General features: G+C 42.5%; 2 protein-coding genes across 3 annotated transcripts in view; one reads left to right on the top strand and one right to left on the bottom strand.

Annotated features, from left to right (window-relative positions):
* Nucleotides 1-214: 214 nt before the first annotated feature.
* On the bottom strand, nt 215-5,953 carry si:dkey-7l6.3 (zinc finger protein 200). Of its 2 annotated transcripts, XR_010166059.1 has the most exons (5): nt 5,549-5,953; nt 4,420-4,517; nt 4,144-4,261; nt 1,705-2,584; nt 215-549 (listed from the first exon to the last, which is right to left on the bottom strand). XR_010166059.1 is itself a non-coding variant. In XM_063886796.1 (4 exons), the coding sequence occupies exons 1-4, from the start codon at nt 5,805-5,807 to the stop codon at nt 1,860-1,862; spliced, it is 1,200 nt and encodes a 399-aa protein (XP_063742866.1). In that variant the 5' UTR covers nt 5,808-5,953; the 3' UTR covers nt 904-1,859. The 2 variants fall into 2 exon arrangements, 1 of the variants encoding a protein (XP_063742866.1); XM_063886796.1 differs by lacking the exon at nt 215-549 and having other exon boundaries at nt 904-2,584.
* Nucleotides 5,621-13,070, top strand: part of dnaaf11 (dynein axonemal assembly factor 11) — a 20,917-nt gene continuing 13,467 nt past the window's right edge. Inside the window, exons 1-7 of the mRNA XM_063886795.1 lie at nt 5,621-5,795; nt 6,380-6,492; nt 7,795-7,962; nt 8,213-8,290; nt 8,515-8,687; nt 8,851-9,056; nt 9,235-9,381. Of these exons, the coding sequence (XP_063742865.1) occupies nt 6,483-6,492; nt 7,795-7,962; nt 8,213-8,290; nt 8,515-8,687; nt 8,851-9,056; nt 9,235-9,381 (782 nt within the window). The 5' untranslated portion in view covers nt 5,621-5,795; nt 6,380-6,482. The remainder of the gene's footprint in view (nt 5,796-6,379; nt 6,493-7,794; nt 7,963-8,212; nt 8,291-8,514; nt 8,688-8,850; nt 9,057-9,234; nt 9,382-13,070) is intronic.

The raw sequence follows: 13,070 nt of genomic DNA, 5'->3' as shown, positions 1-13,070 counted from the left end.
AACTTTCAATATTATTATTTGTGCGCTCCAGCCTCTCTCGGGGAAAAATCTTATGGACCTTTGGATTTCCTGGTTTTAACTATCTCTCACTCGCGCACACGCACGCACGCACACGCACGCACACACACACACACACACACACACACACACACACACACACACACTTTTGTCTTGGGATCATTATCTGTTTCATGGTTTTTATTGTACCCCCTTATGTTGCTGTCTCAACATCTGATCTGTGTAAAGCACTTTGAGCGGCACCTGCTGTATGAATAAAGCTTTTAAGGTCAGAGCGTGTTTTGTAACATGTATACATAAATGCAGGTTATTCCAACGGGTTCAATTACTTTAATTCATCAATCATGTTCTCTGTTTTTATTCTTCAGGGAGACAAAGAGAGAGAGAGAGAGTTGCAGAGTGAGTTCTGGATAAACAATAATCCTGTTTGGAGGGACTCCACTGAAGCACACTGTTCCTCTTTGCATGCTTTAATTCCAGATTTACACCAACAGTCAAGCTCCCAGCCGTTCTCTGCAGGACTCTGAAGAGCTGAAGTCGACCCAAAACGGCCCACCATGTTTGGAGGGAAGAATCGGAAATTGTTATCAATGTATTACGCAATATAAGGACATCACAGTGATCATTTATCGTGCGATTCAGAAAACTTTACTGATTGACTTATCGTACGTTATAAGGGTTTGACGCCAATAAATAAATACACTTTTATATTGTGACGTACCCTGCTAACTATGGCCGCTAAGCACAACTGTTAGCTGATTGGTTGGCGGGCAAAAGGTCAGCGGCAATTGAGGTGAAATTTGAATTGAACTTTTGGCGAATAGTTTGGCGACAATTTTGAGCCGCTGATCATTTGGTTCCTGCTTTACAGATCCACGTGCAGCATTTCAGATAGATAGAGGGTTTATTCGTCCCAAATTGGGAAGTTATTTCGTCACAGCAGCAGTGTTACACACGAGTTAGAAATATGTAAAAGATACAATAACATACAAAACTAGTAAAACATTAAGAGAGGTATGGGCACATTCACAATAGAAAAGACATATCACTATTTCAGCAGGTTCCTCCTCCAGTGTTTGTGGAAACAGAACTTCCCCTGGTGGGATAAACAAAGTTAAAACGCTGCGTAGCAAAGAGGATGAACTCTGCTCGGTTCTTATCAGTATTTCGGTCTCTCCTGGGACATGTCTGTATGCTCTAATGTTCGAAAGCTCTTTATGTTTCTCAGACTGCCTGTGCTGCCGCTCCGCTTTTCACCCTCTGTCTGAAACCAGAGCCCAGTCTGCTCTGATAGGTCAGCTGGCCGGCTCTGCTGTGATTGGTCAACCGCTTAGAGATGTCCCGCCCCTTAGCCTATCGCGTATAATGTTTTGGAGTGCTAGCCAATAGGAGCGTGAGTGTTACTGTCACTGTGTTCCAGAAGTAAACAAAGGAGCTCCTAACTCTGCAGGAAAAGTGTTTCTAGAATCGAATCCCCACCTGCAGATTGAGGAAACACCGATCCGTGCTACTGGTTCATGTTTCTATCCTTTGCAGAGCTTTTTAATTCCTCCTCGACCCTCAGAGTCACGAGAGAGGTCCCGCCCCCTTAGCCGATCACGCAGAGCCTTGCCGTGAAATCAGCCGGTTAAACTGTTGTGATATTGTTACGTACTGCTATCATGCGCCTCTAAGCAAAGCTGTTACCTGATTGGTTGCCCGTCATAAGGTCGGCTGCAGCGTTGGAATGATCTACACTTTGAGCTCTCTCCCTGACCTCAGCTCAGAGGACTTTCACTCCACAGGTGCCTCCACAGTGTCTCTGAATCTCCCCTCATGGATGAATGAAGCTCCTCCTCCGGTTAGAGCTGCTGCTGATCCGCGTGGTGTTTCTGCAGGTGGATTCTCAGGTTCTGCTTCCCGGCGAACCTCTTCCCGCAGTGCTGGCACCCGAACGGCCGCTCCCCGGTGTGCACGCTCTGGTGCGTCTTCAGGTGTCCGGACTGCGTGAAGCGCTTCCCGCACTGAGCGCAGCTGTACGGACGCTCACCCGTGTGAACGCGCACGTGCGTCTCCAGACTGCGGCCCGACGTGAAGCACTTCCCACAGTAGCTGCAGATGAAGCGTCGGTCCCTGCAGAACCGGTTCATCTCCAGCGGGTCCAGTTGGGATCCTGCGAGCTGGAGCCCTAACGGGAAAGTTGGGATGTTAAGATCGGACCTGTTGTCCAGCAGCCGGTGAGGCGGCAGGCTCTGATTGGTCCACGAGGAGCACATATCTGTGTCGTATGAGATCAAGGACCCGCCTCTTTTCAGCTCAGAGGTCCCGGGCAGCGAGCTCCTCCCTCCTGCCCCACCGACAAGGAACTGTTTATCCGGAGCGTCACAGTCCGACTCCAGGTCAAACACAACGTCTGAGGAGCCGCTGCCGCCTCCTCGGCCCGGAGACCCCGGTGCACTCTGGGGGTTCTGACGCTCCGATGGCGCCTCGCTGTTCTGGTCCCACAGCCTCATGATGGAGCTGGAGGTCAGCCCCCCCGAGGGTCCGGCTTCACTGTCGTCTGTATCCGACAGCTGCACCGCCAACTCTGCAGAGACAACACAAACTTCCAGCTGATTGCACCTCTCACACACACACAGAACCAGTCTGCACACACTCCCCTTTTACTGAGTCTGCAATAAAAAGAGAAGCAGCAGTTCTTCTGCTGTTCCCTTTAGTGTTTACTTCCTGTCTGCTTTCTTCTGCTGTTCCCTTAAGTGTTTACTTCCTGTCTGCTTTCTTCTGCTGTTCCCTTAAGTGTTTACTTCCTGTCTGCTTTCTTCTGCTGTTCCCTTAAGTGTTTACTTCCTGTCTGCTTTCTTCTGCTGTTCCCTTTAGTGTTTACTTCCTGTCTGCTTTCTTCTGCTGTTCCCTTAAGTGTTTACTTCCTGTCTGCTTTCTTCTGCTGTTCCCTTTAGTGTTTACTTCCTGTCTGCTTTCTTCTGCTGTTCCCTTAAGTGTTTACTTCCTGTCTGCTTTCTTCTGCTGTTCCCTTTAGTGTTTACTTCCTGTCTGCTTTCTTCTGCTGTTCCCTTAAGTGTTTACTTCCTGTCTGCTTTCTTCTGCTGTTCCCTTAAGTGTTTACTTCCTGTCTGCTTTCTTCTGCTGTTCCCTTTAGTGTTTACTTCCTGTCTGCTTTCTTCTGCTGTTCCCTTAAGTGTTTACTTCCTGTCTGCTTTCTTCTGCTGTTCCCTTTAGTGTTTACTTCCTGTCTGTCTTCTGCTGCTGTTCCCTTTAGTGTTTACTTCCTGTCTGTTTTCTGCTGTTCCCTTTAATGTTTACTTCCTGTCTGTCTTTTTCTGCTGTTCCCTTTAGTGTTTACTTCCTGTCTGCTTTCTTCTGCTGTTCCCTTTAGTGTTTACTTCCTGTCTGTCTTCTGCTGCTGTTCCCTTAAGTGTTTACTTCCTGTCTGTTTTCTTCTGCTGTTCCCTTTAGTGTTTACTTCCTGTCTGTTTTCTGCTGTTCCCTTTAATGTTTACTTCCTGTCTGTCTTTTTCTGCTGTTCCCTTTAGTGTTTACTTCCTGTCTGTCTTCTTCTGCTGTTCCCTTTAGTGTTTACTTCCTGTCTGTTTTCTGCTGTTCCCTTTAGTGTTTACTTCCTGTCTGTCTTCTTCTGCTGTTCCCTTTAGTGTTCACTTCCTGTCTGTCTTCTTCTGCTGTTCCCTTTAGTGTTTACTTCCTGTCTGTTTTCTGCTGCTGTTCCCTTTAGTGTTTACTTCTTGTCTGTCTTCTTCTGCTGTTCCCTTTAGTGTTTACTTCCTGTCTGTTTACTTCTGCTGTTCCCTTTAGTGTTCACTTCCTGTCTGTCTTCTTCTGCTGTTCCCTTTAGTGTTTACTTCCTGTCTGTCTTCTTCTGCTGTTCCCTTTAGTGTTCACTTCCTGTCTGTCTTCTTCTGCTGATCCCTTTAGTGTTTACTTCCTGTCTGTCTTCTTCTGCTGTTCCCTTTAGTGTTTACTTCCTGTCTGTCTTCTTCTGCTGTTCCCTTTAGTGTTTACTTCCTGTCTGTCTTCTTCTGGTGATTTCTGTGACCCTCTGTGCTTTTATTTTGCGAACTATTGAATTGAGAACTACATCCTGGACCTTTAAGGGTCTGTTTTCTGTCTCACCTTCCTCGTTGAGAAGCAGATCGTCTGCATCATCGCTCACTTCCTCTTTCGTGGTTTCTTCCTTTATCAGAACGACGTCCTGTTCGCTCGAGCCCTCTCCGTCTCTGCTTGAGGAGTCCTGAGGGCAGAACATACAAAGGTGACAGAATGAAATCCTTTTTAAGAGACTAATTCAAACCAAAACCAGACAATTCTTTTCTAATCAGAGCGTACATTCAGAGATGTGGACAGTGGGAATGTGACAGTAAGTGTTTAGGAAATGATAATTAAACTCACCTCTTTAATAGCTTGGGTCAGCTCGATAGTAGCCTCACACACGGGGACTCTTCCAATTCTTGAGAAATCTGTTTTCGGCTGTTTGGTTCTGACTGCAGCTGGGTTGAAAAACAAAAACAAAAACATGTTAAAATATTGAAACACACAAAATATTTACTACTGAATATGTACCAACCAACTGTATTAAGTAAGTTGTGATCAAGTCCTTTTTTGACATATTCTTACTTTAGTATTTCCCTGAAATACAGTTCTATTCCACTCCATCTGTTGAATCCCTTCAGTTGCTAGGCAGATTAGGATGAATGATGGTAAATATAATCTCCCTTAAATCAGACTTGAGTTCACCTGCAGTAAATCCAGCAGCTACCCTGCAGTATACAAAGCCATTCAAACTAGCTGCACCTTTACCAGCTCTGAGAACACTTTAATGATCAATCATTATAAAACACATCAGAGATATTATTCTGAAATGGACCAATCAGACAATGACTACTTTTACTGTCGCTACTTTAAGTACATTTAGAGGAGAGTACTTTCTACTTTCACTGGAGGAACATTTAGAATACTTTCACTGTGACAGAGTATTCCTACACTCTGGTACTTCTACTTTACTCAAGTACAAGATCTGAGTACTTCTACTTTTACTCAAGTACAAGACCTGAGTACTTCTACTTTACTCAAGTACAAGATCTGAGTACTTCTACTTTACTCAAGTACAAGATCTGAGTACTTCTACTTTACTCAATTACAAGACCTGAGTACTTCTACTTTACTCAAGTACAAGACCTGAGTACATCTACTTTACTCAAGTACCATGATGAGAATACTTTTCGTTTTGAGTACTACACTACTAAACCGAACAAATAAGTTAATTCTGTGCAATATATCGTTTTACTTTCCCCACTGGGACAAATGATGTTTCTGTTCCTATTGTTGTCCACCTGGATTTTATTTTGGTAAATTGTAAAATTATTTTTTAAAATCTTTAATGTTTTATATGCGTCTTAATTCATATTTTGCTTTTAGGGTATTTACTCTTGCTGTAAACATGTAAACGTCCGCTCTGATGGACCAATAAAGGTATCTGATTGTTTATTTAAAAAACAAAACAAAAAAACACGAAACTCACCGACAGTGACATCCATAAAGACCCCCCCACCTGCCTCCTCCTCCCCGCCGCTCTCCAGCCTCCGTCCCCGGGTGATGACGGTCTCCAGGAGCTCCAGCCTCCTCCGCAGCGCCTGGTTCTCAATGTGGCTGCGGGAGATCTCGCTCCTCCAGCCGGCGCAGCTCTCCTCCAGCAGCTCGCTGATCTCCAGCACCGCAGCCCGGGTCAGAGCCTCCATGATGGAGGACAGCTGGGACTGAAACACCCGGTGAGTGGTCATGCTGAGCGGCCGAGAAACAACGGTAACCACCGCCGAAACGGGTGAGCTCCAGGGGGGTTAAGTCCTACTTCTGTTACCTGGGTATTGAGTGCTTTTACCGGGGGAAACGGATGGGAGGATGCTGCAGTTGTTTGTTTGTTGTTGGTCGGTTATTTCCTCCTCCTACAACTTCCGTAACACCCTTTTCAAAATAAAAGCTCAGAATCAGAAACAGTTTTTTTGACTTAATAAAGCCTTATTTGAGTACTGAAGAGAAACTGGATTTATAAAGAGAAGTTAAAATATTAGTATAAGAATATAATCAATGCTCAATATGGCAGTTTAAACGGTTTAAATCTCAATTCTGAGAAAAACATCACATCCGAAAAAAAGTCAAAATCCTGAGAAAGTTACAATTCTGAAAAAAGGTCAAAATTCTATAACAAAGTCAAAATTCTATGAAAGAGAAATTCGTAGTAAAAGTCCACATTCTGTAAAAATACAAATAAAAGTCAAAACTCTATGAAAAAGTAATAATCATGACAAAAAGTCATGTTATTTTTATTTCTCTCTGGATCGCTGGTCAACATTAGTGCCGCCCGCCATTAAACAAAAGAACAAGCACTTGTGTTTCCCACCGTCTCGAACGCAGCACCAGTTCGGTCTCCACGGCAACGCCAGACAACAGGGAGGAAGATGGTTCACAGTGAGTTAAAAAAGATAAAAAATGTCACAAAATAAAACTATTAACTTTTAAACTGCATTTCATAGTTTGTATGTATGATTTGTAAATGATAAGTTTCCTTTATATGTGTTTTAAACGAGACATCACTGTAGTTTTTAAAGTTACTGACGAGATGAACAAAGTTTGTCAATCATTTTTTTAGGTAGCTTCATGCTAACAGATAATGTTACTGTTGGGTCACTAATGAGCTATCAAACCAACTTCAGCCATAATTCATATTTATTATTTAATGAACCTCTTTCTAGTAGTTTTAGCGGTTATAAGCACTAATGTGTGTAGCTTCTACTGATAGTTATGTCCAGCTAACTTAACACAGGAGCTACTGCTACAAACACTTAGCGTGCTAGCTGCTAGCTTACTACAGCTAACTTAATAACGTTATTAATCAAGAGTCATTCACAAACCTTTAAGGCAGAAAATATGTTCCACAGTCTCAATTTATCTTTCCTATTTACAGTCACTAACATTGAATGGTGCAAATACAGTAAAGATAAAATAAAACATCCAATAAATAAAGGAAATGACAGTCCAGGTGAATGTATGAACACATTGAATACATTTATTAAATAAAAAGAGGGGCAAACTTAAATTGAATGATGCAACTGGGTAGATGTAACACTTCTTGACCTACCTAAACTAAATGGACATTAATTACTATTCCTAGCAAAGTTGCAGGAGCCAAAATGCTTATTAAGCCTGAGTTTATAATTAGCATTTTCCTTATTTATTGACATCACTTTATTTGTATTTAGTTAGCACTTCCTACGATGGTGGTTTATTGTTATTTAGGGTCACCTGTAGCACAATGGTTTTTGTGGACGTGACTATCCTGAACTTTCAACTTCATTACGGACCTATTTCACAGCATAGAGCCAAGCTTTGACTCAATTTAGTGGGAATTGAGCCGCCTCAAGAGTAAAACCAGGAGCCATAGATAGCCATAGAATGATAAGATAAGATATACATGCAATAGATTTGTTGCAGCAGCATGTTAAAACAAGGCTTTGCACATCATTTAAAAATAGAAAATAAACAAATATAACTTATAAACATCTCAAAGTAGAAACAAAAACAGAACATTTGTTGACACATAAACACAATGAAGGGTCAAACTTCTGCTAACACAATTTGAAAGTAGGATATTATTTAAGTGTGCAATGTTAGTAATACAGAGCCACGGAGACTCTTCTGTCCCTGCTGATGTTTTTTTGAGTTTTATGCTATTTTTCAAAACGTAACCCTTATAAATGTTGTGTCCATCAGTCACAGAGGATCTGGTGCGCCGCCGGGCCGAGCACAACGAGGGTGAGATCTTCTCTCTGGAGGAAGTGACTCTGCACCAGCAGGACGTCGAGAGGATCGAGCACATCGAGCGCTGGTGCAAAGAGCTGAAGATCCTCTACCTGCAGAACAACCTCATCCCCCGGATCGGTGAGAAGCCGGCTCACCTTCTAGACATCAATGTTGAAAGTGTGCTCTAAATGTTTAAAAAGAGATGCATAGCAACGGAAAATAGAACCAAACGTTACATGGAGGTTCAAGGGTTAGAAAAGATTTTAAAAAGCTCTGAACTTGATTATCCTCCGTCTATATTTCTTTGTTTAAATATAGACATTTTGGATGAATCAACTATAAGTGTTTGTGTTTAATATCTTACCTACAATCTTATCTTTTGTTGTAGAGAATGTGGGTCGCCTGAAGAAACTGGAGTACTTGAATCTGGCCTTGAACAACATTGAAGTCATTGAAAACCTTGAAGGTCAGTTTGTTGTGTTTCTGTGTATTTGATCCATATGGGAACTATGGTCATTTGCACCGTCGCACCACAAAAAATACCTTGAGTTAGGTTTTTAAATCTGCTGTGTGTGTGTGTGTGTGTGTGTGTGTGTGTGTGTGTGTGTGTGTGTGTGTGTGTGTGTGTGTGTGTGTGTGTGTGTGTGTGTGTGTGTGTGTGTGTGTGTGTGTGTGTGTGCCTGTGTGCAGGCTGTGAGAGCCTTCAGAAACTGGACCTGACGGTGAACTTTGTGGGTCGTCTGAGCAGCGTGGAGTCTCTGAAACACAACGTGCACCTGGTCGAGCTCTTCCTGGTGGGAAACCCGTGCACAGAGTACCAGGGATACAGGCAGTATGTGGTGGCAGCTCTGCCCCAACTACAGGTACCTCCACCTGAGGCTAGACCTCTACTTAGTGATGCAAGACAACAAGAAATACACACAACACTTCCACAATGACGTGCACTAATATTACATACTCTATACATGTACGTTTGTAGACAGAAGTATCGTTTGATTAAAGTTTTTACTCGTCTCCGTGCTGCAGCGTCTGGACGGGACGGAGATCAGCCGGTCGGAGAGGATTCGAGCCTCTCAGGGTCTGGAGGAGGTGCGGAGGGCGGTGAGGCAGCAGGAGACGGAGTACCTGAAGAGGAGAGCCAGGGAGAGGGAAGAGGCAGGAGAGAAGACAGGAAACAAGGAGAGGAAACCAGGCTTCGATGGACGCTGGTACACCGACATCAAGAACACAGAGTGAGCCCCAACTTCTGTCTTTAATAGAGAAACCGAGGGAATCATTTTGAGTGAACTATTTTAAGAAGCTCATTCAAACATCTACAGTACAGAGTTTCATTAAAATGTAAATGCAATGAAGTAGAGTTTGAGTATATGTTGTGTTTAAGCTCTCTAAATAAATTGCCTGCCTGTGTAGTCCGGTGATAGAGGAGAACAAGGAGAACCAAGAGGTGGATGAGGAGCAGCAGGAGCAGGAGTTCTGGCATACGCCGTGTTCCTTCACCCCCGAATCTCGCCTGCAGGCTCACCGCCACCTGGAGGACAAGAAGAGGGCAAAGGAGAAGTAAGTGCTCGACTTGTTAGAAGCTTTTCTCACACACAGCGATCAACTTACACATACAACTTATAATGTATTAACGTCTAGACAGTCCTTAGTGTCACAATCAAACAGAACTGCCTCTCAGAAGTCTCAGCTAAACAATTCCTTGCACTGCATGTTATCTTTTGGCCACTGGAGGTTGCTGCAACCTCACAACGAGTGGACAGGCTCAGTTTCAACTGAACACACTGATTTTAAGGAGTGTTTGAGGAAAGAAATCTGTCTGCCTCCATCAAAGTGACGGACTGAGTGATACTACTGGGCTCAACCAGAGCCTCTGTTTGGAGTTATTAATAACATATCATATTAGAAAGTCACAAAGAGAGACACAATGACCAAAAAAAATATCAAAAAGAGACCACAGAGATGCAAAATGTCTATGTTTGAGATGCTAAATGTTCAAAACAAGGAGAAAAAGACCACAAAGGGACACAATATTATCAAAAAAGCGACCCGAAAGAGCTGCTAAATGTCTACATTAAGATGCAAAATGTTTAAAAAGTGATGCAAAACCACAACCACAACCAAAATGCAAGAGGAGCGAAACCAAAAGAAAGAGACAAAAAGACCACCAAGAGACACCAAGATAACAAAGGTGCATAAAATGTCCACACAGCATGCAAAACGATGAAAAACAGCCCACAAACTTCTACAAGAAGTTGCGAAACAACTAAAAATGCATAAGCGTTTCGTCCAAAGTTGGACTGGCGTCTCCAGAAGCAGCTGTGACATTTGAAGCATTGAACACCATCACTCCAACTCCCCGAACTCCACAAACTCCACTGACTTCTGGTCTGAGGAGGTCATAAAAGCAGTAAATCAGTTTCAACGTTTCACCTTTTCATGCCTCCTGACGCTGGGATTGGCTGAAGCTAAAACGTGTGCCTCCTTCTCGACCAATCACCAAGCAGACACATCATCAGTCACTTTATTGACTCGGCATGAAAGAAAACAGACATAAATATGGGGTTCTGACAGCACCATCATCAGCGCGGATGGTGTGTCGTAGGTCCGGGTTCACCTGTCGGGTTAATGAGAAATCTTCAGGTCCAGCAGAGAACAGGACGTCCTGTTGGAGGAGAGGATTTACTCCTGATGTACTTCACTTTATACGTGTGTGAGTGATGATTCAGGAGAGGAGCTGCAGGATGCCGATAATCCCGATGATGTACTGACGATGTAAAAGACTGGAGCTATTTTATTTATTCATTCATATTTATTTTCATTTACTTATTTTATTTTTTATTTTGTTTCATTTTATTTTACTTAACTCTAATTGACTTTCTTTTATTTATTTAAATAATTTATTTTATTTTGACTTTACTTTATTTATTCTATTTTTATTAATTTTCTATTTTACTTAATTATTTTCGTTTCGTTGTTTTACTTTATTTACTTTTATTTTGCATTTTATTTCATTTTATTTCATTTATTATTAATTTAATTAAATTTTACTTGATTTTATTTGATTTATACTTTTATCTTGTATTTCATATTTATTATTTATTTTCAAATGGGGCAAAATCAATTCTTCCCTGAGATAAATACATTATTTTTGATTCTGATTAATGTAGTTGGATTTCGAGCGTCTGTAATATTATTTTTTGTAGTAGAAATTAATACGACTAAATGAGCTGTGTGCATCACTTTTTAGTGTCCCCTGGTTGTGTTTTGAGGTTAGCTGAACGTACACATGGAAGAAGTAAGAGAAACATGAGCATAGACGTCATCTCAACACATCTGGTACATGTAGCTGCAAAGGTTGAATCAATGACGCTCACGAGACATAAACGCAGCGTTTTGAGAAGAGTTTCAGGGCACAAACGTCGCTGACGGGTTTTAAACGGTGTGTCTCTCTGTTGCGTGGTGTGGGAGTTTGCTGTCATGTTAATTCTCCTTAAACACGTCTGACAGAAGAAGTCAGGGAACATCATCTCTGATTCGACAGATATGAAAGTGTGCATTTTATTTTGGACTTGTTTCTACTCTGACGGGAGAGAAAGGGTTTGCTGTGTGAAGAGAAAACGTGATATCCTTTCTTTCACCTTTATTCAAGTCCTAAGCATCGTTAATAAAAGAGTCCTCTCCTGCTGATGTTCAGGTGTATATCAGTATGTAGAGTCTCTACTTTAAAGAGTCCTCTCCTGCTGATGTTCAGGTGTATATCAGTATGTAGCGTCTCTACTTTAAAGAGTCCTCTCCTGCTGATGTTCAGGTGTATATCAGTATGTAGTGTCTCTACTTTAAAGAGTCCTCTCCTGCTGATGTTCAGGTGTATATCAGTATGTAGTCTCTACTTTAAAGAGTCCTCTCCTGCTGATGTTCAGGTGTATATCAGTATGTAGCGTCTCTACTTTAAAGAGTCCTCTCCTGCTGATGTTCAGGTGTATATCAGTATGTAGTGTCTCTACTTTAAAGAGTCCTCTCCTGCTGATGTTCAGGTGTATATCAGTATGTAGAGTCTCTACTTTAAAGAGTCCTCTCCTGCTGATGTTCAGGTGTGTATCAGTATGTAGAGTCTCTACTTTAAAGAGTCCTCTCCTGCTGATGTTCAGGTGTATATCAGTATGTAGAGTCTCTACTTTAAAGAGTCCTCTCCTGCTGATGTTCAGGTGTATATCAGTATGTAGTGTCTCTACTTTAAAGAGTCCTCTCCTGCTGATGTTCAGGTGTATATCAGTATGTAGAGTCTCTACTTTAAAGAGTCCTCTCCTGCTGATGTTCAGGTGTGTATCAGTATGTAGAGTCTCTACTTTAAAGAGTCCTCTCCTGCTGATGTTCAGGTGTATATCAGTATGTAGAGTCTCTACTTTAAAGAGTCCTCTCCTGCTGATGTTCAGGTGTATATCAGTATGTAGTGTCTCTACTTTAAAGAGTCCTCTCCTGCTGATGTTCAGGTGTATATCAGTATGTAGAGTCTCTACTTTAAAGAGTCCTCTCCTGCTGATGTTCAGGTGTATATCAGTATGTAGAGTCTCTACTTTAAAGAGTCCTCTCCTGCTGATGTTCAGGTGTGTATCAGTATGTAGAGTCTCTACTTTAAAGAGTCCTCTCCTGCTGATGTTCAGGTGTATATCAGTATGTAGAGTCTCTACTTTAAAGAGTCCTCTCCTGCTGATGTTCAGGTGTATATCAGTATGTAGAGTCTCTACTTTAAAGAGTCCTCTCCTGCTGATGTTCAGGTGTATATCGGTCTATATCTGCTTGGAGATGTCCCGCCCCTTAGCCTATCACGTACAATGTGTTGGAGGGCTAGCCAATAGGAGCATAAGTGTTCCATAGTGAGGTCACTATGTTCCAGTAGTAATCAAAGGAGCTCCTAGCTCTGCAGAAAAAGGGTTTCTAGAATCTAATCTCCACCTGCAGAGCGAGGTGACACGGATCCGTTCTACTGGTTCATGTTTCTATCCTTTGCAGAGCTTTTGTATTCGTCCTCGCCCCGCTGACGGCTGACTCACAGCGTTTAGTTTTCATAACACCTCGATCCTCAGAGTCACGACGAGCTGAGCGCTGCGTGACGAATCCTGAAGCTCTGTGTCTCCCGCCCACAGGAAGCGCTCTGCTGCAGCCTGCAGGCGCTGCTTCGGTCTGCTAAACTCTTTCTGCCCCCCTGAAAGAAACCTGTTGATTGAAGTGGATCTTTTCCCATGATT

The sequence above is a fragment of the Eleginops maclovinus genome, chromosome 6 (assembly GCF_036324505.1).
Source record: "Eleginops maclovinus isolate JMC-PN-2008 ecotype Puerto Natales chromosome 6, JC_Emac_rtc_rv5, whole genome shotgun sequence".
Taxonomy (NCBI): Eukaryota; Metazoa; Chordata; class Actinopteri; order Perciformes; family Eleginopidae; genus Eleginops; species Eleginops maclovinus.
This window is presented reverse-complemented; position numbering and strand designations above follow the sequence as displayed.